This window comes from Gadus morhua, chromosome 20 (genome assembly GCF_902167405.1).
Source record: "Gadus morhua chromosome 20, gadMor3.0, whole genome shotgun sequence".
Taxonomy (NCBI): domain Eukaryota; kingdom Metazoa; phylum Chordata; class Actinopteri; order Gadiformes; family Gadidae; genus Gadus; species Gadus morhua.
Genome location: NC_044067.1, coordinates 15,747,190 through 15,772,355, shown reverse-complemented (window position 1 = coordinate 15,772,355; position 25,166 = coordinate 15,747,190). Strand labels below are relative to the sequence as shown.

General features: G+C 51.9%; 1 protein-coding gene across 19 annotated transcripts in view; it reads right to left on the bottom strand.

Annotated features, from left to right (window-relative positions):
• mycbp2 (MYC binding protein 2) overlaps window positions 1-25,166 on the bottom strand; it is a 74,039-nt gene that overhangs the window by 5,358 nt on the left and 43,515 nt on the right. For 6 of the 19 annotated variants that reach the window (XM_030342718.1, XM_030342721.1, XM_030342719.1 and 3 more), the window contains 33 exons: window positions 24,792-25,064; window positions 23,617-23,672; window positions 23,408-23,523; window positions 22,753-22,850; window positions 21,407-21,523; window positions 20,661-20,801; window positions 18,863-18,940; window positions 17,644-17,871; window positions 16,508-16,640; window positions 16,124-16,249; window positions 14,739-14,942; window positions 13,744-13,848; window positions 11,357-13,006; window positions 11,028-11,197; window positions 10,356-10,600; window positions 10,073-10,240; window positions 9,630-9,787; window positions 8,914-9,113; window positions 8,457-8,606; window positions 8,079-8,239; window positions 6,914-7,070; window positions 6,339-6,563; window positions 6,160-6,225; window positions 5,284-5,523; window positions 4,421-4,510; window positions 4,226-4,306; window positions 3,608-3,874; window positions 2,969-3,252; window positions 1,734-1,830; window positions 1,442-1,561; window positions 961-1,062; window positions 396-524; window positions 32-164 (listed from right to left, as the gene is read on the bottom strand). In XM_030342718.1, the coding sequence (XP_030198578.1) occupies window positions 32-164; window positions 396-524; window positions 961-1,062; window positions 1,442-1,561; window positions 1,734-1,830; window positions 2,969-3,252; window positions 3,608-3,874; window positions 4,226-4,306; window positions 4,421-4,510; window positions 5,284-5,523; window positions 6,160-6,225; window positions 6,339-6,563; window positions 6,914-7,070; window positions 8,079-8,239; window positions 8,457-8,606; window positions 8,914-9,113; window positions 9,630-9,787; window positions 10,073-10,240; window positions 10,356-10,600; window positions 11,028-11,197; window positions 11,357-13,006; window positions 13,744-13,848; window positions 14,739-14,942; window positions 16,124-16,249; window positions 16,508-16,640; window positions 17,644-17,871; window positions 18,863-18,940; window positions 20,661-20,801; window positions 21,407-21,523; window positions 22,753-22,850; window positions 23,408-23,523; window positions 23,617-23,672; window positions 24,792-25,064 (6,568 nt within the window). The remainder of the gene's footprint in view (window positions 1-31; window positions 165-395; window positions 525-960; window positions 1,063-1,441; window positions 1,562-1,733; window positions 1,831-2,968; window positions 3,253-3,607; window positions 3,875-4,225; window positions 4,307-4,420; window positions 4,511-5,283; window positions 5,524-6,159; window positions 6,226-6,338; window positions 6,564-6,913; window positions 7,071-8,078; window positions 8,240-8,456; window positions 8,607-8,913; window positions 9,114-9,629; window positions 9,788-10,072; window positions 10,241-10,355; window positions 10,601-11,027; window positions 11,198-11,356; window positions 13,007-13,743; window positions 13,849-14,738; window positions 14,943-16,123; window positions 16,250-16,507; window positions 16,641-17,643; window positions 17,872-18,862; window positions 18,941-20,660; window positions 20,802-21,406; window positions 21,524-22,752; window positions 22,851-23,407; window positions 23,524-23,616; window positions 23,673-24,791; window positions 25,065-25,166) is intronic. The other 13 variants (XM_030342736.1, XM_030342738.1, XM_030342720.1 and 10 more) reach the window with 12 other exon arrangements.

Genomic DNA, 25,166 nt, shown 5'->3' with positions numbered 1-25,166 from the left:
GGTTAATCCGTATGGACAAGCGATTGCTCACCTGTGTGCTCTCTGAACTCCACCATGGCCTTCATGGTCTTGGAGTCGGCCAGAGCCATCAGCCAGAAGAGCTTGGTCCTCCCACAGCCCTCGTGGAGGTCCACCTTGATCGCCTCCTCTTCCTCTTTAAACACCTGCAAACCAGCCGGGAGGAATTGGGCTTATGAAGGCATACGAGTCATACGTGGTCAAACTGGCAGCATTGACTTGGACACAGGTTACACTAATGGAGCAGTCCAGAAAGGAGGGACAGGGTTGGCAGAGACTGTTGAGTAGGGCTGCTAGATTATGGAAAAAATCATAATCACGATTATTTGCCGATTTTTCAAACGATTGTTTTTGAGTGTGTGTCACGCGGGGCTCACCTGTCTCTGGTGAGAGCGCGTGCGTCGGTGCAGGTGGAGGAAGCGGTCACAGTCGGTGCACAGGTTCCCGCAAACGTTGCAAAGAATGATGGCCGCGGTCTCGCCGTCGTCATGGTTGTCACACATGGGCTGCGATGTGGGAAGAAAATGGGAAGTGTCCTCATGTTTGGCCCACAAAATAATCAACAGGTGCCTAGTTAGAATGGATCTGCTGCATTCCGATGAGCTAACTTGTTCCCCCCTTCACGACATAGTGAACACTAGGGGTTACACAACAGCAGATAGTCTAAGAATGAAGTCGACACGACTTGAACAAGAAAAGGGCTGTCCCAAAAAAAGTATTTTGCCAAGATCTCTGTGCTGGTAGAAAACCAGCTCATTACATTAATCCCTTCGAGTAGTGCAGATTCAGGCCTGTCCACAAAACAGGGACAAGCCTCATGCATTAAATTATGGAAATTAAAAAAAAATCTATTTCAATTCTATTTATAAGCACGTCGACTCGTCACCTCTGTGCAAGGATCAATGAATCAACATGCACTTGTGTGTCGTTGATTCTTCTCACCATTTGTTTCTGCTGTCCGTCTTTGCCCATCCAGCGGCCGGACGACAGGCGGTCCACATGGTCCTGGTCCAGAACGCACAGGGAGGCCAGCGCCAGCCACAGCTGAGGACGGCCAACAGGGGAGGACCATGTTAACACACTGGTGGAGGCCGTGTGTGTGTGTGAGAGGGAGAGAGAGAACCAGAGAGGGAGAGAGAGAAAACCAGAGAGGGAGAGAGAGAACCAGAGGGAGAGAGAGAGAACAAGAGAGGGAGAGAGAGAGAACCAGAGAGGGAGAGAGAGAACAAGAGAGGGAGAGAGAGAGAACCAGAGAGGGAGAGAGAGAACAAGAGAGGGAGACAGAGAGGACCAGAGAGGGCGAGAGAGAACAAGAGAGGGAGAGAGAGAACCAGAGAGGGAGAGAGAGAACCAGAGAGGGAGAGAGAGAGAACAGGAGAGGAAGAGAGAGAGAACAGGAGAGCGAGCGAGAGTGAGAGAGTACCCTGGTGGTGGCGACGCAGCGGACGGGCGAGCGGTGCTCCTCCTCCATCTTGGTCAGGGCGATGATGGTCTCCGCGATGGCGTTCTTGGTGACCCTGGACCAGGCCTCCGAGAGGTGGCCCTGAAAAAAAGGAAGGAAGCGAGAGCCATGAGAGCGCTGTGGCAGTTTGTCCTGATGCATATACATATAATACAATTCGTAAACATCATAGTTCCAAACTGTATCGTCTGTTGGGTGTTATTTGCACGGACAACGTTGGAACGGATGCACAGAGGAGACGGCGGTGACTCACGGCGGCCATGTCTTTGACCAGCTTGATGATGATCTCAGCGATCTGGGGCAGCGTGGAGCCCTTCATCCACCAGTGGCTCTCCCCCCGGCGGATATAGCTGGAGACCATGACACCACACAGGGTCAACACACACACCCTCATCTCCTTATTGTTTTATATTAGATATTAAACCTGCACTATGTTGTAATTCTAATGCAGCCACAAATCATAGTTCTACCGACAACCTGAGCCACAAGAGGCTGCAAATGGGGCAACTCACACAGTGCAGATGATATTATGCAATCAAATATATAATATAATTGATCAAAATGCATTCTTATATAATCATATCCATATCATATATTTTAATGTGATAAAATATATTTTATACAACGGGGGGGCCTAAATCCAGCAATCTGATTGGTTCCTAACTGTTGTATAATGAGCGTATACATAACTGCTATGACGCCCAATCATTTTGTGAAAGTTTGCATATAACTCCGCGCCTGCCTAGAAACGGTTACAATACAAAGTATAAAAGTAGTGTATTGTATAAAAGCAATAGCACAGTTCACTGAAGCCTAAAAATATGTTGAATGATGGAGAGGGTGTAAATGTTGTTACTCCGGGAGAGAGCAAGGCGATGGAGAGACTAACCAAAGCTTAGGCACACGGTGAGTGAACTGCTCCATAGGATAAATTGCCAGCGAACCGCTCTAGCCGAGCCTTCTCTCGGAGGGACGCTAAAGTGTGTTGCATAGCGACCGTCGTGCATTTTGAAGGCAGCCAGGAGGGACTACTTTTTTGTATTCTTTAATAAAACGGCTACTTTGACTTTGTTTTTTGTTTTTTAAATGTAGTGTGTCTATGACTTTCGTTTTGCCATAATAGTAACCGTTGTATAAAAGCAATGATCACTTCAGTCAGTGGCATGTGCCCATTATACCACTATGAAGGGGGTCGCCGGCCCTCCGCTGCGCGTCGGGGCCGGACAACGCCCCTTAAGAGTGGTATAAACGAGCACATACCACGGCCTGGCGTGATCTATTGCTTAAGTATAATGTAAAATATTATAAAAGCATATTCTTAATACATATTTGAATTGGATCAAATAATAAAATATGTAATATAATAAAAAACATTATCTAATCGTATTCATGTAATATATTTCCGAGCTGATCAGAGTGGCCACAGTTTCTCTGTCCCCCCCCCTCCCCCAACCCCCCGGTGGGGCGGAGCGGTGGCCCGGGGCGTACCTGGAGTTGAAGATCATGGGCAGCGTCACCGTGGTGACGCCCTTCCCGGCGGCCATGCCGGCCGTCCCCGCGATGCTGCTGCCCTTGGCCTTGAGCTGCACGGTGAGCGCCTTGGCGATGCAGCCCAGGAACATGTCCAGGATGCCCAGCTTGTTCCAGTCCCCCTTCTCCGTGGAGTGGATGATGTCGCTGATGTCGGCCGGCGGCAGGGCCTTCACGCCGATGATGCTGGCCAGGCGCACGGGCGTCACCTCGGGCAGCACCCGCCGCAGCAGGGACGTCACCTAGGGTTACGGGGGGGGGGGGGAGGAGGATCAGGAAGTGATGACGCATGTCAGGGATGAAAGCAGTTCAAACCGTGTGTGAGCATCGGAAAAGATGATCATCCGACTGCGGTGTTGCCCATTATGATATTTTAAAAATTTATAAAGGGATATTTTCGTATTGTAAGATAATGAACCACATTAGTGTACGTTAATAACGTTGATAACTTTCAAGTCGAGTAACCAGTTGTGGGATTTCAAAATGTCCTGGGGATACGACGGCGTCGATACCGGGTGGGACCTGTATACGGTGTCACCATTGTGGGAGTGTGCATGTGTGCATGTGTGCACGTGTGCGTGCGCGCTCGCCCCTCACCTGTCTCTGCACGCGGGGCGAGGCGGTGTGCAGCAGGGAGAACAGGTCCTGCATGAGGGTGTGCTGCTGGGCCAGGTACTGCCGGCCCACGTTGGAGCCGCTCAGCGCCAGCACCATGGACAGCAGCTCGAAGCAGTAGGCGTCCGACGAGGCGTCGTCGTCGCTGGGCTGCGAGTTGGCGTTCTCCTTGCTGGAGATGGCGTGCTCCCACTCCTCGCGCACGCGGGTGGCCTCCATGCGGATGGCCTGCACGATGTGCGCACACACCTGGGGGGGGGAGAGGTCGGTGAGACGGGGCTAAGAGATTTACAAGCGGTTGTGAATCCTTCTTTATGAAATCATTCAGGGTTCAACAGTAAGGTGTCCCTGGATCCCGGGCCAGTCAAAGGCCACATCGGGACAGTAAAACCGTCGCCTGCCTGTCCTTATCTGGCCAGTACTGTATTTGTTTAAATTAACGATGTCTACTCACTCAAGTCTTTGGTTTTGTGTTCCCTCTGTGATTATCACACCGCATAGAGAGCGGGCCAATAAAAGGATCGTTGGGGCCGGTGTGTTTCAGACCAAGGTTCAACAAGCTCCTCAAGACAGCCTCTCCCCAGGCCTCCGGTGCCTCACCTGTTTCTGCAGGTTGGTCAGCTTGCTCCGGCTAAAGATGATGCCCACCATGTGCTCCTTCAGGTCCGCGTCAGACGGCGCCTGGAGACGAAGACACAAGCAGCAAGGTCTCGATTCAGAGCCGTGATGATGTGATGTAAGGCAGTACAAGGTGAAGCTGTGTCAGGTGAAGTGATGCAGAGAGGGAGAGCCCACCTTGTCTTCTCCTTCAGGCGAGGAGAGCAGGTTCTTCTCCTCCTGCTCGGGAGTGGGTTCAGCGTCTCCGCAGATCAGCTTCCCAAACACCTGCACAGACCGATGGAGAACTTCAGTTATAATACAACTTATATAACATTGAACGATTCATAACATAGACCGGTTCCCATTCATGATTTACTATTATAGCGATAATAACAAATATACTATTGCAGGGTATCTGCAGATTTCAGCAAGTCAAATTTAAGACTTTTTAAGACCTTTTTAAAACCACCTTGAATGAAATTTAAGACCTAAAACAAGCAATGGTGGGGGGGATCCTGCTGTATTATAACCCAAGCATAGCATGTGTGTCACTCAATGAGACTCATTCACCTACCCATTGTCGCAGACTAGCTAGCAAGCACGCAGATAATCGTTTATATATGCAGCTAGCAAGAAAGAAGCACCTCTACATGTCCTTCCTGAAAAGTCCAACTAGAAAAATAATGCCCCGACAAATTAAAGACCTTGAGTTACAGTATTTAAGACCAGCATATGACATTTGTAACGAATTTAAGACTTTTCAAGGCCTTAAATTTAGAAACATGGATTTAAGACTTTTTAAGGATGCGCGGACACCCTGTATTGATATTGCTGGGAGATGGTTAGTGGGTTATGACACTTCTCTCTGCATCAGCGGTTTCTAACCTGTTTAGTGGAAGCTTAACACTACCATTAAAGTTATGAATGAATATTAAAACTGACAGTTTTAATTGGGTTTTAAAAAATCACTGACATTAGAAAAGAACTGAAGATACATAAAAATACAATTAGGCTGTTTTTCTTTGTGAATCACGACGGTCAACGTGAAGAGGAGAGACCTGGGAGGTGATGAGGCGGAAGACGCGCAGGGTCTCCGCCTCGCAGTTCTTCTGCTGGGCCACGCTGGCAGAGATCTGCCCGGCGATCTTGATGCTCTCGCCGTCCTTCCAGCCCATCAGCTTCACCTGCCGCACCCGCAGCGTGTTCTCGGGCCCCTTCAGCTCCACCTTCACCACGTGGTGGTCCCCCCCGGGCAGCTCACTGGTCACCCAGCCCATGTGCCGCGAGTCCAGGTCCACCTGGGTGGGGAGAGGGGACGGGTTTTGTGTTATTAAACATCCCAGGGTATTTCTGGGCCGACTCTCTTAAAGTTGCAGCAGATGGCTTCTCTTAAAGAGACAGTAAACCCAAAACCACAATATATTTATTGTCAACATGGTAATCTATGCCAATTTATCATTGTTACTGAAATAAGAGCGTTCTTTTCTTGACTTTTCTCAAAGTCGCGCAGCTTTGGACGTCTGGAGCTTTTTGATACTCGACTCACTGCTTTTTTTTTATCAGAGTGTTAGATATCGTAGAGTGTAAGAGTGTAAATAGAGTGTAAGAGCATCACGTGCTCTTTAAGTGTGCCACTACATTCTTATTTATCAGACAAGTTTAGTATTTATTTTAAAAAGGAGTAAGGGCAGAAATAAGACATGAGACACAGGGTGGATTGATTGGTTGTATAAAGCTACGCTGGGAAGCTAGGGCCAGCTCTGACGTCTCCTTCTGTACTGAGAGATGCACTTTGATGTCAATGGATTTGCCACAGAAGTCAAGTCTGCTACAGTGCATTATCCAACAAGGGCTTGCATTAGCTGTTCCCTAATCTCCTCCACGTCCATGGACCAGCTTCTCTTTGAAGTGAGGGAAACAGTGAGTGGCCCAACCTGTTTGATTCTGCAGAGGTCCTCCATCGCCTTCCCGCACAAGAATGTGATCGACGTGACCTTGTTCTGTGAGGGGAAGTAAACAAAAGAAACCAATTAAAAGACAATAAAACATAATCCATAACTTTCTATCTGTGTGATCCTTGGCCTGGATGGGCCGGTTAGGGGCCAGGACTCACCCCGATGTCCCGGGAGTTGTCCACGTGGACGGACACGGTGGAGGCGTTGATGCCCTTGACGCAGCTGATGGTGATGCTCTTGGTCTTGTTCTTGTCCTCGTCGCCGGACTCCCAGAAGGTCTCGGTGGAGCCGTCCGTGAGGCTGCCGATCATGGCCGGACGGCTGGACGTCTTGATATCCACCACGCTGGTCAGGTCCTTCAGGCAGGTCACCACGCACAGGTCCTGCCGCACAAACACGCGCACACCTCATCAGTACACAGTTCATACCGGGCAAACAGGCTATACACTCTATACACTCCTGTAGCGATACATGAGTGTCTTGTGTCCTGTGCTAACCGAGAGCGCGACAACATATCAGATTGCAGTGATACAAATAACAATGTTTCAAAACCATAAATTGTGATATTCTTGATAGCACAATATAGATAGCTATGATACTCAATAGCTGAAAACTGTAAATCAGAAGACAACCAAATATTTTGAATTTTGTGTAAATTACAAGTAATCAAAAGTGTACATCATCTGACCACAGCACTACAAAAGGCCACGTAAAAGCGGGTCCAGGGTCTCACTTGGCTGATGGCCTCGTAGCCCGACTGCACGCTGATGTTGAAGCTCTCCTCGCTGTCACCGTCATCCGACTTGGACAGGATGTTGTTGATGTGGTGGAACACGTTGCTCTGGTGCAGGAACTGGTGGTCCGACTGCTTGAACTTCAGGCTCCAGCACCTGGTGACGGAGGGGAAGGGGGAGCGGTTATGTTTCCCCCTCGTGCATTACAAAACCGCTACGATGCACCCTGCTGTGTGGACCGACACAGCACCCTAAAGGCTTTGCTGTGGTTTTACGTTGACGCAATGACCCCCGCAGTCGCTTCGACGCAGTTGGGTTTACGTTAGTGGACCATCCCTTGCTGCTGCGTCGCCTCGACGCGAGGTTACCGATTTTTGGAAGGCGCATGTCAGGCCCTTGCGGCGGACGCAAGGACGTGATGGGTCCGTAAACCCCCCTTGCGTCGCGTCAAGGTGGAACCATAACTAAGCTCTAATGGAGGTGAATGGAGAGCATGCATTATGAAACCACCGTGGGAGACCGGCTGTATAAACCGACGCAGCGGTGGAGTGTGATGGAGAGGGGATAGAGATTAGAGCACTTCCTTAGGGACACGCTGCATTTCTAGGAAAACAAGCAACAGCCTCCCAATTATCTGAAAGAACCGTATGACAGCTATTATTAAGTATCGCGGGAGGAGGGTCGACTCTATGAGCCGATGCTGTGTTCATGCTCATCCCCATTAGCTGCTTTTATTAAGCTCCCAGAGCAACAGCGTGAGGAATCCATACTATTGATTGTGAGTGGATGGATCGCTCGGAAAATACTGCACACACTTATTTTTTGGGAATCTCTAATGAGGGTAAAAAAAATCGTCCAGATTAAAATAGAAATCCACTTCAGAGTTGAAATTTGCAATTAATCTTCGGTTGTTTGGTCCGTCGTTATATATGTTACTAATTAGAGATCTCCATGCAAAAAAGCTAGAAGAACACTGGTTAAGGGACTCCAGGGGCACGCCAGTGATGGCTGCCTATGGGATCCATACAGCACGTCAGTACCAGTCACGCCACGAGTTCTGGAGCTCGCTCAGAGAGCCGTGCGTGTCCACGGATGTCCGCGCATCTCCAAATTGCCTCAGGCGTACACAGACGCCGCCGTCTCCCAGAGCGAAAAGCACTTTACCTGAGAGCCATCTGCTGCAACGAGCTGCCGCTGGGAAGTGACATCATCAGGTCGGAGATGGTCTGCAGCAGGCGGTGGAAGGTGTGGGGGAGGGGGTGGGCCGCCTCCCCGGCGATGACGATGTCCGACAGGGGGTGCTCACACACCCCGAGGTCTCGCTCCTGCGATGCGGAAAACAATATAACTCAAAGAGGCAACAGTCGTGTCATGAAATTGGTGCGCGTCTCTGTGGGCAAGTGTATTTGTTAGTACATTGTGTGCACGTGTGTATGTCTATTTGTGTGCACGTGTGTACGTGTGTGTCTCAGTGTGCGTGTGCATGCGTACGTGCGTGCGTTAATGTGTTTGTGTGTGTGTGTGTGTGTGTGGCCTCCTTGCCTGTTCCAGGTTCTCCTTGTTGGCCTTGTTCTCCTCGTCCTCCTCTTCCTCGGGCTCCATCGGGGACGGCGTGAGGGACGCCACGAAGTGCCACAGGATGTCGTGCAGCGAGGTGGTCTGGATCACGTTGCACAGCAGCCAGTTGAAGGCCTGAGGAGACACCACCAAATAAACCATCACACAGGAGAAACAGGACTTGTGTGATACCTTATGTGATAAATAATTGGGGGAATCTTCTCTCTTTTTTTCAGTTTTCCCACACGTGCATACACTTTCACTCTTTTCAAAACAAACCCCTTTGTTTCTAATCCCTCACATGTTCTGTATAAGGCCTCCCATCTGCTCCCTATCCACCTGCACAGTGGAATAGATCAGCTCAATAACACCAGATGGTGAGCCCCAACCCTCAGCGGGTTAGGGTCGAAGCCAACGTCCCACGGGCGCGGCGGCGGCGTACCTCCATGGCGAACACCCGGCAGGCGGACTTCCGGAGCGCGTGCCTCATGGCCACCTCCAGGCCCTCCAGGTCGTGGTGCTGGATGACGAAGGCCAGCACGGGCCACTGGAAGTTCCTCTCCCCCTTGCTGAGGGAGCCGTGCGCCGAGATGAGCCGGGACAGCTCCGGGGACGGGTGGCGCAGCAGGGACGAGCCCACCTCTGGAGAGGGTCCACAGGGCAGACAGAGTTGGACATTGGCCGCGTTAACCACTGGCTCGGGGGAAGTGGATGAAAAGCAGTCTGAAGGATGCCTAGCCTCGAGATGCCTGTCTCAGTCCACCAGGCTCACAGCCGGTTCTTCATGGAGCTCTTAGTCTAGAACCAGGCCCAACACCGGCAGCTAGGCTCCAAACGACATACAGCCGGCCAATCAGTGGACCCCGCAGAGATTTTGATGATAATGAATCCGGGCAGCCAACCAATGCCCTTATTAATATGATAATTTGAATGCAGCCCGTTAACTGGTTATACCTTTTTACTTCAATGAAAAGTGTTGCAGTCACTAAAGGAGTAAAGGCTTGAGATTCGACTGGACTAAGTACACCCATCGGCTGCAAGGTAAGACTGACTGGCGACGCCCCTCGACAAACACTTTCCAGACCTCAGCCAACGCAGCGCAGCGAACATTGCCCGGCTGTGCGGGGCTAACCTGAGAGAGTGGGGTGGTGGGCCTACCTGCGTCCCCGCTGTGGACCCTCCGTCTGGGCACGGCCTTGATGCGGGCCGGCGAGGCGGAGTGCTGCTTGTCGTACTCTGACGCCACCACAGAGTAGGAGCGCTGGAACACCGTCCGCTTGGCCGTGTCGCTGTCCGTGATCGGACTCGTTTCCAGACTGGAGCAAAACGGGCGTCAATTGGGAAGAAAATTTTATTTTTACAATTTTAATTATTCATTTTAATTATTAAAACAACCTGGAAGAAATAACAAGAACTTGAAAAACAACTTATTAATTAAAAGTAAAAAAAAAAAAATTTAAACGCATCTTTAAGCTAGCAAATACAATTTCCGTACATTTTGAAAATAAATGTCTATTTCCTCCTTTTTCTTTTCCAAATCCAAACAATAAAAACTATAAACTGGATAAAAGCAACCCATGGCCGGGTAGGGCGGTGGTCACCTGGGGGGCATGGACTTCATGTTGTTCTGCGGCTCCTCAAACACGTTGGGGCAGGCGTCAGGGGTGACGGAGATGTACGGGGCGGGCACCGACGTGGAGCGCAGGTACCTCATCTCGTCTTGGAAAAGGTTATCGTCCTGGTAGGCGCCAAAGTTCTCCGTGTGTTGCCTGAGGGCGGGCGTGGTGGAGAGAGGGGGGGGGGGGGGGGGGAGGAGTCATCGGTGAGTCACTACCCACAAACGGCTACGAATGAACCTCCAGAACCAAGTGGATGCGCCGGTACCTCGCCAGGGTCTGCAGGTAGAGGCAGCCCATCTTGTTGGGGGTCTCGTCCGAGACGCCCTCCTTGAGGCTGGGCAGCTGGGAGTGCAGGGGCCGGGGGGGGTGGTGGCACAGGATGCTGGGCTCCGCCGCGCTGCTCAGCGACAGCAGGAACAGGGCGTTGGCCCGGATCACCTGGTGGGCCTCCATGGTGGGCAGCGCGCGAGGCGTCTTCACCTGCAGGGGCTTCTTCCTGGACTGCTTCACCTGGGGGAGGGAGGGGGGGACGGACAGACAGACAGGCCGACAGACAGAGTGCTTCAGGTTCGAGTGCTGATGCAAATATGTAAAAGATATGTTTGATTTTATTCCTGCTGACCACACAAGACTAACACAGCACAAGATCTTGGGTCTTAAACCTAAAACAGGTCTTCTGTGAGGCAAAAAAAAGGAACAAAAAAGTCCGTCAACATTCATGGATGTCACATGTTCACCAGAGACACGATCGACCTTAGTTCACCAAATGAAGTCATCGATACCTCGTCATTATTATTTTTTTGTATTTGAGAGGGTCTCAACTACAGGCACTCAAGTCTGCACATTAAAAACGTTATTTCCCATTTAATTTTGGTGCCCCCCCTTGGCAAGACTCAGATTTCTATGGACGTCATTGAGCGCTAACATCCAACGCTACCTTCTCCCTGGCTGCGCTCTGTTTTTCCCTCAGGTATTTCTCTCTGCAGCGGTCACACACCAGGTACCAGGTGCTGCCCCCGATGCCTCCATCGCCACAGTTCCCCGCCCAGCCGCCACAGAAGTGGCCGATGCTGTTGTAGCCCTGGCCTCCGGCGTAGCGACCGCAGCCTGCCAACGGAGACAAACAAGTATAACCCAATCAACAGGAGATCGTCGACTCAAAGAAACACAAAGGGGGCAACATGCCGGGCAAAAGTCACCGATATCCAATACCTTCAATGCATTGACTTAATAACAAAATGAGGTCAAAATAACCAGTAGGCCTACCTGGGTGGGCCTGCCTCATGTGGTAGGTGACCGGGTAGGGGTGCGACTCCCCACACAGCTCACAGATGGTGTCCTTCTCGGGTCCGCCCATGGCCAGCTGAGCCATCTCCCCAAACAGGTTCCCCCGGGGTCGCACCTCCGCCTTCTCCCGCTTCTTCTTCTCCTTCTTGGCCTTCTTGCCGTCCTTCTCGTTCTCCTTCTTCTTCAGGATGGCGCTGGAGCCCGGGCTGGGGAAGATCATGTTCTGGGTGGCCGCCTTCATTGTTGCCATGGAGATGTCCTCCCAGAAGGCCACCAGGTGCTGCAGGGTGAGCGGGAGGATGGACTTGGCCCTCATCACTGGGTGGGAGTTCGACTCGTGGGCCGCCGACTCCTTGGCCTCCTCGCACTTCTCGGGCAGCGGCGGCTCCTTGAGCATGGACAGCACCTTGTTCTTGTTGATGCTGCCCATCTTGGAGATGTCGGGCCCGTGCGGCGCGATGTTGAACATGTTCAGCGCCGACGAGATCTCCAGGGAGTGCCGGTTCTTCAGCTTGCTCTCCTTCTCCTCGGCGCCCTGGCCCCCCATGGAGTTGCGGATGGGCGCGTGCTCCTTGCTCAGGTCCGGGTTGAACTTCAGGAAGGAGGAGCAGGCCATGGCGTCGTGCACGATGCCCTCGTGCCACAGGAAGGCGGCGAACACCGCCCGGGCGCACTCCGCCACCGAGGGCGACATGGCCTGCTTGGCGGGCTCCGCCAGCTTGGACGCGCTCTCGGCTTTGAACAGGGGGCCCGACTTGTCCTTCTTGGGCCGCACGTGGCGGCTGGAGGCCTTGCGGCTGGCCTTGGGCGAGGAGCGGCTCTCCTGCTCCTCCTTGACGGGCGCCTTGCCGATGCTGAAGTGCACCTTGGAGGAGCCCTCCTCGGCGCGGCGCAGCTCGCCGCCCTCGTCATTGGCCTCGTTGGCCTCGTCGTTGGAGAGCGGGGCGCCCGAGGTGCACACCTCCACCACCTCGCTGTGGAGGTTCTCCTGGGTGACGTGGGGGGAGGGCGCGCGGTTCTCCGCGTTGCCGACGCCGCCCTTGCTCGGGTCTTTGGGGGAGAGCTTGGCCTTGGGCGAGGTGGACCTTCCCCGGAGGGGCTCCGTCAGGGGGATCTTCTTCTTCCGCAGCGTGTCCGGGTCCAGGGTGTACGAGTCCGACTTGGACCTCTCTCGGGGAGGGTCCAGTCGGGCCTTGGGGGACGGGCTGACCTTGGGCGGGAGGTTCTTGTCGTTGTTGGAGGCGGCGGTGGCGGTGGTGGCGGCGTGCTGCGACGGGGCGCCCGAGGGACTGGACCGGCCAGAGGAGGGGGAGGACACGCCCTTCTGCTTGGGCGAGGAGGAGCGGGAGCCCGGGTTGGGGGACTCGCCGCGGGCCCCTGGTTGGCCCGTCCTGCCGTCGGCCTTCAGGGCCTGCAGGGTGTTGTGGTTGGGCGAGTGGGAGCGGCTGTGCGAGTCCGAGCGCAGCTTGGCCGTGTCCGAGCGGAGGATCAGGGCCTCGCCGGCCGAGAGGCCCCCCTCGCCCGTCCTGGCCCGGCCCTGCTCCGAGGAGCGCCCGCTGCGGTTCTCCTGCCGCTGCTTGGAGGACGGCGACATGGGCCGCGCGCCGGACAGCAGGTTCCCTCGGTCACCTGGACATTCATAGGGCACAGAGGGGGGTTTCACCGCGGGAGGGGGTTGGAGCGAGAGGCGAAATAGCCTCCTCCTAACACGGGGGGGGGGGGGGAAACAATACAACTGATCTGAGGAGGAAACCAAAGGGTATTAATGGAAAGAAAGCACAGACAATGACATGGAGAAATGAGAAGAAAAATGAGGAACCAGGGGAGGAAATGTAAATGAGCTGATGCTATTGCATGCCTTAATATGTTAATATAATGACTTACTTATGAATGACTTGATATCTGTTTCCAACCCACCACTCTAGTCTACTAGCCAGTGGTCTTACGCATGGACCAGGGTAGGTATCGGGACATGTAGGAGCCGGTGATAATGGATTCCAGCCCAGCACATAATTAGCGATTAATCTAATCTACGTTGTAACTTTTAGCACCAGGAATAACCCCTGGCTAGGGTCCTCCTCCAACGTTGTAAGGAGCCCTCCTTACAAATAAAATATATTCCAGGACATAATATACTTTTGTAAATGATGTATCCTTGTAAAGTTTCTTAGTCGTACACCATTAGCAGTGTGCTCTTGTCCTTGTACTCTTAACCCTGCATTCAAAAAACTAAAAAACTGTTTTTTTTTGTGGTTCACAATTCTTTGCTCAGTGAAGAATGGGATTGTTCTCGAGCTCAAATCCCTCCCCGCCCCCTCCCACAGATTGCAAGTCTGAATTGGGCATGCGTTCAGTGCTTTACCCACCCTTTTGCTTGTGAGCGAGAGAGGAACGAGCGGTACCATGCCCCGCCATGGAAGTGCTGCTTTTGTGCGCACGCTCACGAGAAGCAAGGCTGACTGAGGGACCATCTACAGCAGAAGACAGCGGCAGGTAAACAAGCCACAGAATGCAAGGAGACCATCACAGGAGAAACAGGAGTAAAGGATAGAAGAGGTCAGATAGGAACGGCAAGAAATGAAGAAAAAGATAAACGGTCTTAAAGCTCAACATAGAGAGGTCATAAGAGATTTAAAAGAACAGGACGGCTGGGCGCACAGCAAGGACTGATAGAGATTAACATGCAGAAATAGATATGATAAAAGATATTGTACAGGAAATATTATAGAGATATTTTGGACCCTGTTCTGGGAATAACTACTCAAATTGATCATTGATTTAGTGAACGTTAGCACGTTGGTCTATAAACATTTCATGGGTCTGATTATGAAATGATTATGGGCCCTCTGGTATGAGATAGTCTCTGTTGCGTGCTCCAGCCTAGGTGGTAGTGAATTATGTAGACCACTGTTTAGTGGTGTTTAGTGGAGCGCTGGGCTGGTGGAGGCAGAGAGCCAAACAAGCGGCTGAGCCAAGATGGAGGCTGTGAAGAGGTGGATGTTAGCGGGCCGGGGGGGGGGGAGATAATGAAAGAAAGAGAAGCTCAATGAGCGAAAAGAGACCAAGCAGAGAGAAGAGAAAAAAAATAATTGAAGCAAGCGACGGAGCCCAAGTCGAATTAATCAAGAAATACAAAATAAAACCACAACAACAATGTTATGCTTCACGCTTCAGCCGTGACCCACCCGACGCCTACCAACCCCAGCTCTAAATAAGTAAAGCATAGAAAACACAAACAGAAATCCAAACCAATAAGTCAAGGGGGAAGGAAGGGGGGGGGGGGGGGGGGGGGGGGGAACAAGTGGGACTCGGCACCTGGGCAAGCAAGCGCCGACTCTGTCAGACAAACGGACAGACTTACTCAGAAGCTGTGGCTGTGGCTGAGACAGGTGGGAGAGGGACTGTCCAAACACAAATGGACAGTGGACAAGGGAGGAGGAAGAGGAAGAGGAGGAGGAGGTAGTGGGAGGTTGGGCGGCTTGCTCAAATACGGAGGAGGAGGAGGGAGCTGCTGGGAGGAAGGGCCCAGACTGAATGGGATTCAGTATGGCGCTCAACCGGACACCTGCGTATATGGGAGACAGAGGAAGGGGGGAAGAGAACTACAGCTTTACACTAAGGCGTTTGCTCTGCTTTTATCAACTACTTTTAGATTGGGTTTATTTTTTAGAAAAAGTAAGGAAAGTTAAAATTAAAGAAGGAGGCTAAAATAAGGGAGGGGCGGATGCAACTCATTCATTTAAAAATAAAATCACTGGATTACTTCAAACGACCGCCAGAAAGTCAAGACGCCACAAGGTGATCAGGGAAACGTTATGTTGGTGGGTGGGTGGGGGCTGGGCAGAGAGGTGGTGGTTTAACTACAACGAAGGTGGAAGTAATGGTGACGCCACAGAGGAGTGGAGGTGGCCAGGGGTCGCTGCCAGGTCAGGGGGGGCTGGTGGAAGGGTCAGGGGTCGGGGGGGGGGGGGTGGGGGGGGTTGATTTCACTTGAGTTGGTTTGGTGCAGCTCAATAGACACCAGTGTCAATACTGAGAGAAGCACATTAACTGGCCCATGCACACAGGCAGACAACAACAGAAGCACACACACACACACACACACACACAAGAGTAGAGCCTAACATTGCCGTAATGTTGAGACGTGGTAGAAAAAAAACGAGAGGCACGAAGTCGAACATGCACAAAATGAGGAAATGGGGTGTCCAAGGTCAACTGGATGGGCATGGTGGATCGTAGAGGGACTGGTTCATACATTCAGCAATCAAATACAATGCCGTCCATCGTCTTTGGTGTCCAATTGTTCGGACGTGATGGAGGTGGAGGCACTGTGAGTGTGTGAGTGAGTGAACATGTGCAAGGCGTGTATTCTTCTACGCTAGACACAAACGATGAGCTCGGAATCAAGGGAGCGTGTCGACTAATCCGAATAAGCGGCGGCTTCAACAGAGGACTGATTAATCGTTGGAAGCTTACTGCACGCCCAACGGGTTTGGATTTTTGCTCTTTTCATTTCTGTAGCAGTGCGTTACCAAGGGAACGACGACGACAACCTCCACCGATGACGAAAAAAATAATATATAGGAATTCATAAAGTGATTAGGCGTAAAAGAGAAAAGCGGAGGCATGCCAAGTTAAGCGATGAGGAAAAGATTAATTTCTGAAAAAGTGTCTTCTAAAAAAACAACAACAACAATCCGGGGTATGTGCCGGGCGGTGGCCCGAGACACACCGAGATGGCCCCACCTTTGTTGTTGGAGAGGCCGTAGTCGAAGCCCTGCGCGCCGTTGGAGGCGGCGGCCCTGTTGAAGGCCTGCACAGAGAAGGGGCTGGGGGGCGGGGTCTGACCGTTGTGCTCCACCCCAGCTTGTTCTGCAGGACGGTATAGGGGCGAGCCACACGTTAGGACAGGAGCTCCCCAATCATGGGGCTGAATACGAGGTCACAGGAGATTCCTGATTGTTCCGGATGTGGGATGCAAAAAGGCTGCATTCACTGGCCATCGCTACATCATACAGGGTCGATCGGTGTGATGAGCAGCTGTTTGGGTGTAAACTATTTGCCGATGCGGTGTATTTTCGGACCCTGATAACGGGGTCAGTGACCGGGAGGCGGGGCTTTGCTGCTTACCGTCGTCGTGTCGGAGGTACTGGTTCCCGCCGCGGTCCCGGGCCAGGGACCACGCCTCGCCCTCGTCACTCTCGCAGAACTCCACCACGCTGTTCTTGTCCAGCTGAACCCAGGTGCCCTCCGAGTTCACCACCTGACGCACAAACCACGCTCTTTATCCACACTCAACACACGGCTTTGCATGGAGCTGGCCACGCATGCAACACACAGGCCGATTCGGCCCTGAACCGGGAGCGTGGAGCGCCATGTTCCACACTCATCGGACAAGTGTGTTATCATTACATTAGAAATGTGATCCACACCCTTCAGTCACAGATACAGGCATCAATTTGCATGACATAACAATCAAAAGGCAGAACGTAATACTTTCATTAGAAACCATTTGATTACAGACACTTAGCTGAAGACTTTCAGGAAAATGTGATCATTTTGGACAAACAAGACACAGGTGGAGGCGTTAATGTGTGCAGGCTTCGCATCGCAGATCCAGACAGAGTTTTTTCCAGAAAACAGGCGCAAGAGGAGGAGGAGGAATCTCTAGAACAGCATGACACACCACGGCAGCCAATGAGAGGTCAGATCCCACTGGGTGGGCGGAGCCAATCAGAACCCGTCCCGAGACCATTTAGGAAGCTCAGAGAAAGTAATAGGGTTAGGGTTGAGAAAGACTGTTAGAGGAATGCAAGAGAGACACCGCCTAGCTGAAAGGATGCATTTCGAGGTGCACAAAGAAAAAACATGAAACCACCCTGCATTTTAAGACAAATGCATGTGAACATGAGGGAAACGCTGGGTTGCGTGCCGGTCAGCAAAGTCGTAGTAAGAAAGGAAAATTAGGAGATTTTGAAAGATTGTGGGGGAGAAAACACCTGTGTGTGCACCACAATGATTCCCGTCCACAAGACAAAATCACAATTCTCATGTTCACAAACAGGTGATGCAGCTCACACAAGAAAAGAAAGGGGAGTGATTTCAGCCTGCTAGCACAGAGAGGGAATCACTCCAACAACCACAAGAACAATCAGTAACAAGACGTATTTATTAAAGGTGCGGTCAACAATCAAAACAAGAAAGCAACCATTTTATTATAGAGTTGGTTTAGGAGGGTGGGGGAGGGGTGGGGGTTGAGTGCGTACCTCGCCTACGGCCTTGACCTTGTTCCCCAGTACTAACATTCCAATGGGGATACCCCTAAGGTTTGGGCAGCTTCTGATGTTGTGACCAGAGGGGCCGGTCTTCACTACCTTATAAAGCCCAGGGCCACCGCCGCCCAGCCCTTCCCTGCTCTGCTCCCGCACAGGGGCCTCGGGGGAGGGGTGGCCGCCCACCTCCTTCACCCTCTCTTCCGAGGGGGCCCTGGACTCCTGCAAGAGGGAGGAACGCACGGTTAGAGGAGGGGCCCGCCATGGCGGCGCCAGGACACACAAGCAACAACAAAGACAAACAAACAAAGTCTCCGAGAGCTCCGGATAAGCTTCTTAAAAAGGACAATCCCGGTCTGGGTGATCAGAAATTGGGAGCAGTCTCTCCTGGCCTCACATAAGCATAAGTCAGCAACATCCAGAGCTGTATCATTTAAATAAACTGATTCTGACAAATTATTCCAGGAACAGGTGTTTAAGTGAAGCCAGGGGAGAGGCGGTTAGATGGTTTGATCACCCAGAACGCGGTCGTCCGCCGAGTCCTCTTGTCAACACGGTGAAGCGTTGGAATCAAAGCGACAAAGGCAACATGTGCCGTATTTATACAAGGAAGCATGACAGTATATCATTGATCGAACAGGGCGACAGCGAAATGAGTGTGTTGGGGAAACATGGAATGGGCCACTTGTTCTGTGTCGTTATCTCAAGGGGGGGGGGGGGGGGGGGGACATGCCATGACACAAACGTGGTGTTTGTATCTGCATACATTAAAAACATGGGAGGGAGCCTTTCAAACCAGACCGCTCATGCAACTGGAAGGACTGTGGCCTTCCTCTCCCCCACCCCCCAGCCTCCCCCTCCCCCTCCCCAGTCCCCATGCAAGCATACACACACAGTCCGCCTCTGTTGAGTTTGATGGTCAGACCAAAGGTCTTTGGATTCATTATGTCATGTCGGTACATTTAGGGACATCAAAGAAAGGTGAAAACCACACAACAGAAACAACCATGCAACTGTGGTTCGAGCCCTATGCCTCTTTCTACGGACCAGGAGAGCGAGAGAGAGCGAGAGGCGACGTCGGGAAGGGGGGGGGGGGGGCGGGGGGGAGGGGGCGGCCCTTAGAAATTCAAATTGACAGGCTGATGAAGAGCTAGAGGGCAGACGGGCTACAGAGGTTGAACACAAATCGCCGCTCCGAAACAGAACCACTCACCTGTGGTGGGAAAACACTTAAGGGGGTCCACGACAAAAAGCCGGTGTCACTGACTCCTTGGCTAGCGCTAAAGACACTCTGAGCAACAGATTGTGAGACAGTCAAGACACGGACAGTAAAACACACACACACACGCACACACACACACACACACACACACACACACACACACACACACACACACACACACACACACACACAAAGATAGAGAGGGAGAGAGAGAGCAATAGAAAGAACGAAAGAGGAGATAGAGAGGTAGAGGAAGGAGTTGGGGAAGGGATGATTCATTTTTTTGGAAGGAAGTTTTTGTTGTCATTGTGTCCTAAAATGTTGACATCATGGGCCTTTATGTCAACTGTCGGCCATCTTGGTTCCAAACGCTAGCCCGAGACAGCCAACGTATGGAGCAAAGATGGCCGCTAGGTGAATAAGGCCAATAGGAAGCACGGTTTTAGGAAGGCGAGAGCAAGAGGGAGATAGGATGTTAGTGAAGCAGATCAGCAGAAGTAGTGAAGCGGCAACAGGCATTGAGACCCTACGATGGCTGTCCAATCTGGAAGCCCTCTGGGCTTCCGGGTATTGGAATCAAATGCTCACCCAAAAGATACTGCAGAAATTGTACACGCCTGTTTAATTCCGTTTCGAGTAAAATTTTAGGGTTCATATTTTGGCAATGCGATTGAAATCACAAACAAAGAACTTCTCAATGGAGTACACAACATAAAGCATCATTTTTTTGGGAACAAGGAGAAACTTCCAAAAAAATCCCCCACTTGGATGATGTAGTGTGTCATGCTGTTCAAACAGAAACCTCACACCGACATAAGCCGTCTCAACACCAGAGAAACAGCCCAGGAAGGCAAAAGGTCGAATCCTGGAGCAGCAGAATAGAACAGCCCCCCCCCCCCCCCCCCACCCTCTTTTGCCATAGTCTAAACCAGTGATTGCTTCATGACAGAAATCCACCCGGCCTCAAATGGCAACCCAAATGTCCATGTTTTGGCCCCGCCTTGGAGCACAGCGTCCCTCAACTGTTCTTGTTGTCTGGGAGGATTTGTTGTGCCATGGAGCAAAAAGAAAGAAATAAACAGAAAAGGAGTTTGACACATGCTCCGGTGTCTTAATGAATCATGACTCTTGAGGCGATGAGGACAACACAAGACTCGACCGTGCGATCAGAAACCTGGAGTCAAGTCTCTGCAGTAGGCCTGGTTTGGTTGTGCACTGGGCTCAACGTGAACTCAACTAGACAAATGAGAGGCCAGAAACGCCGCTTTCCTCCAAACAACTTGCCCCACCGTGCTTGCGTTGCGGCACACATTTCCTCCTTGCGTGGCATGTGACATGCACGGCCAGAGGGTCGTTTCGGAAATGGTGGGTTAGTGGTGAAAACTTGAAGTCCTGTGCGGGCACGAAACCCATCCCGAGTGTTAAGTAGTGGTAGTATTGGCACAACAGTACACGTCATGCAAGTCAACTCTACTGCGTGTGGCATCTCCCAACACACCATGCTTTAAAAACAGGGGAACTGTTATGGGAAGAGGATTACAACTGAGGGTGGGGGTGAGGAAAAGTCAGTGGGTGTTTCATCCACTCATCTCCCCCCCGGTGCCCCTGCATACACACATTCAGGACCCTTATGCAAGTACACAGGGGGCAGCACTTAACCGCCATGACACACAAGCCTGACCCGTCCAACCAGAATGGAAGGTGGGGGAGATGGGGGGAGGAGGGGGGGGGGGGGGCGGGCATGGGAGGGGAAGGGGAAGGAGGGAGGGATGGCCCTCCCGCTACTTACGTCGGCCGGGAGCAGCAGACTTCGGCCCAGGTGCTGGTTGAAGGAGAGGCACCAGGCTTCCGAGTAGCCGTTCGTGCTGGGCACGTACTTCTTCACCGTGTCGTCGCTGAGCCGCAGCCACACGCCGTCGTCGTTGTGGATCTACGGGGAGATGGGGGGGGGGGGACAAGCGACTGAGCTACCGGAGGCAGAGGAAGTGGACGTGTGAACAAGTAATAGAATAGTATGCACCCCTGGGAGACAGCGAGAGAGACCCGGGAGAAGCGACTGCAGGGAGGAAATCGGGGCGCTACGGCTAGGGATTTGGCGGGTTTCTGAATCTATTTGTATACGGGTTAAACGGGCGGTGGGCCTGCACACACTCAGAACAGTCCACCTTCCAGGGGAGTATACTTCTCAAGAGTCTCTCCGTGTCCGCCTCGGTGTGTCTCGCCATGAAGCAAAAGCAAGAACTAAAAGAAAACGGGGGCCAACCTGGGAGCCAAGCGCTAGTAAAAACCGAGAAGGGCAATTAAAAAAACCATCAACTCATGAGTGTGGAAGTAACAGTCATTACGCTTAAGATGCCAATGGTGATCGTCATGCTAGTGCCAATCAGTCCCTATATAAAGCCCTTCATAACAACGGGAGGAGGAGGGAGGGGGTGGTGGGGGCGGGGTTGGAGACTGGAAGTAAACGTGGACGGCGCTCCGCTCTCGTCATGTCAAGTGCTCCGTTCTGCCCCCGGGGGTCTAGTGCGCGGTTACCTCGTCAATGAAAGTGATGGTGCCATTGACTTGCACTATGCCTATCTGCTCGCTCTGCAGAGAGGGGTGACTACGCACACGCAGGCCTGCGCTGTCCTTGGACACAAATTTGCGGACCTGAGAGAAGCAGAGGGAGACAGGAAAGACGGTGAGCCACGGTAGAGCGGCGGGGGGGAGGTAGGGGGAGAGAGAGAGCGAGAGAAGTAGAGAGAGAGGTAGAGGGAGAGAAGTAGAGAGGTGGAGAGGTAGAGAGGTAGAGAGGTAGAGAGAGAGAGAGAGAGAGAGAGAGAGAGAGAGAGAGAGAGAGAGAGAGAGAGAGAGAGAGAGAGAGAGAGAGAGAGAGAAAAAGGAGAAATAGAGGGACAGAAAAGTAGGAGAGAGAGATAGAGGGAAAAAGAGTAGGAGAGCGAGAGGGACAAAGAGAGAGAAATAGAGGGACAGACAGATTGAGAACAAGAGAGGATTCAAGAGCGAGGCGCAGGTATAGGGTGGAGAAGCAGGGCATGAGACTAGAAGTGGTGCGGTAATGCGTCCTCTTACTGGTGCACACACAAACACACCCACACACACACACACACACACACCCACACCCAAACACACCCATGCAGAGCAGTGTAAAGTTGAATCAACTTTAGGTTGTGAAAGCAGTGTTGCATGCGTGTGTGCTGGCAGGGAGTGCAGGTTCCCGCTGGGCAAACAGACAGGGCTGATGATGTCATAGCTGCGTGGCTGCCGCCCGTTTTCCCCCCCCTTCCATTGTAGGTTAGACGTCACACGCACACACTGCGGCGTCAGGTCACCCAGAAATAGCCTTCCGTGTCTGTGGGTTGTTGTCATTCTATTCAGGCGGCTGGGCGCCTCTGGCTCTCTGCGTGTGTGTGTGTGTGCCTGGCCGCTTGCTGGGTGCCGGGTGGGTGAGGGACAGAGCGGGGTGTGGATGCAGTGCAAGCGCTTTGTTCTGTACTCGGGAGGAGGTATTGAAATGCGCCCTTCAGGGAGATAAAACCACTAATAAATATTGTTGGTGGAAGCGCTTCAATTACTTTGGGATTCTGATGAATGCAACCGCATTATTCTCTTTGCCTCTGTAATGGGGACCAAGTCAGTGTTAGTTTCATGTTCACACCGTCCTTACACTATCCTTTACCCTACTGCTAAGGGTAGGGGTAGGGGTGGGGGGGAGCCTGCTAAAGACCCGCTCCCACAGGGGGTGAAACTTTAGTATTGAGTGTGTGTGTGTGTGTGTGTGTGTGTGTGTGTATGTGGCGGGTGGAGGGGCTGGGGCTTTGGGGGGGAGGGGGTATGTGCACGATGCAGAAGCCCTTTAACGCCGGCTGAGGGCTGACCTTGTTGGGCTGAGGCTCGGCCTTGGGTTTGACCATCTGGGTCCCTGGGGGGATCATTCCCTTGGGGGGGTCTTTCACCTCCACCTCCAGTCCGGCATCTACAGGGCACAGAGTCGCAGCGTCATCTCAGAGTGTGGAACCAATGACCGAAACACGCTACAGCTCCCTCGGGGGGGGAGCAGGCGCCGAGGCTGAGAGGGGGGTCCGGAGTTGTAGCGTTAGCCTGGTGTACCATAACGTGACTGCCTTTCTCTTCCCTTCTGGGAATTGTGCTAGTTAACAGACCCACGGTAAGAGAACCACGAACATGCAGTAACAACAAACAAAGACTAAAGAGAATAGATAGGGCGTATTTTGGCAAATAATCGTACGAATAAACATACTACAGAAACGGCTATCTCTATCAGAAGCCCCTGCGCCCACCCTCTCATCGCTAAACCCATGTAACTAATATGGATATCGCCCCTTACCCCGAAGCATGCTGGGAAGTTACGCCCTCTCCATTGTTAATAACCTATATTCGTAGCACCTCTTTCTAGGTGTTTCGTCGTGAGACGAGTACGCCTGGGAACTAGGCGACGCCGTAACTACGGCGATGAAAGGGAACACGCTCCGCATTAGGCCCCTACGGTGGAGGTTCCGTTCCTGGCCCTACCGATCTCGATGCCGTCGATGGTGACGTGGATGGTGTAGAGGCCCACGGCGCCGGGCGTCCAGTTGGCGCTGTACGTCCCGTCCGTGTTGGCGCGGATCAGCATGTTCTCGCTGGGTCTGCGGGAGAAGCACATGTACCCTCGTCAAGTCCACCCCGCGCAGGGAATACCAAAGCACTCGATGAATGCCTTGGATTTACGGGGGTCGTACCTTTTCGGAGTAGGGGAGGCGAACCGCAGCTCCTCAAACGAGTAGTTTTCATACGCCTGGAAAGGTAGAACACAACAGACATGTTGGGAGTTGTAGAGTTGTGAGGTCAATGGGGAAATACAACTAAAGGGTGACCGACGAAGACTCTTTTCAATGATGTACCACAAACGGAGCTCCGTATTTGACTGCATGAATGACAAACTTGGGTTTGTCCCGCATTTAAACACAAAACGGAAGTCCTAGTTATTGGAAATAATAGTAAAAAAAAAAAGGTTTGTTACTCCATGAGTCTGAAGGCCAAAAACCGCGTCAGGAATCTACGCGTTATCTGCAATAGTTATGTAAGTTTCAAATACCACACCAGTACCGTCTGCCAAAACACGCTATTATCACCTCAGAAATGTCTCAAGTTACATGACGTTATCTCCATTGCCTACTGTGAAAAACAAAAACACTTTTTCGTGTCTAGCATACTGGATTATTGTAATGCAATTTTATCTGGCCTACCCAGGAAATCCATCATGAACCGGAAATTAGTTCAGAAGCTGCTGCTAAAATTCTGACACACAATATGATGAGGAATCCTATCTCCCTGCGCTCCAATCCCTTCCTTAGTCACTGTATCTTTAAGAAATGTTTTTTATATTCTTTAAATAATTCTTAAAAGTCATCCTATTCTTGACTTTATCTCCGGGATACGATAGTCAAGTATAGTCCGGCTAGGTCACTGAGATCGTCTGACGGCAGTATGCTGGCTATTTCAGGAGCCCGGTTGACAAGTGGGGAATCTGCTTATAGTTCCTATCGCCCTTAAACTCTGGGATTCTCTCCCAGAAAACCTTGGAGACAATAACACTGTCAGCCGTTTTGGTCCATGGTGTGTGTTTAATGGTTTGAGTCCCCGTAGAGCTCAGGGAGTTTATCCTCTGTAGCGGGTTTCAGGGTGTGATGTCCCTTTATAATATCATTTCACATATTTTTCCTCCTTCATTATGTATTTCTGTACTTATTCCAACCATTTTACTGATATATTTGCTCTAATGTCTTTATGAACCCATTATGTTTTGCTGTTAAGCTGAAATACAACTTCAAACAGTGCTAAACTCATAGCACCTCCCTGTGTGCAGTGTTCCACCGCCTGCCGTAGGTCGGTGACCGTCCCCAGGGGAGCTCACCTTCATCATGGTGATGGCGATGTAGCGCGCCTCCTTGACGATGACGGGCTCGTAGGTGGCCTCCAGCCGGGGCGTGGGCAGGCCCCCGAAGGTCAGGTCGGCGCCGGACAGCGAGGAGGAGCAGGAGTTGGAGGAGGCGGAGCAGGAGGAGGAGGAGGTGGCGTTGGCGGTGGCGGTGGCGGCGGACCCGGGCAGCCTCTGGAGCTTCTTGCTGCAGGTGTTCTCCTGCTGCATGGACTTCTTCTGCGACACGGGCACCGCCTTCACCTCCACCTGGACGGGAGGAGGAGGGGGGTCAATAAAAAGCTTTTGAATAATTCAGTTTGAATGAATATGCATGACAGCCTACTCTGAAAAATACTTATTTACACACCG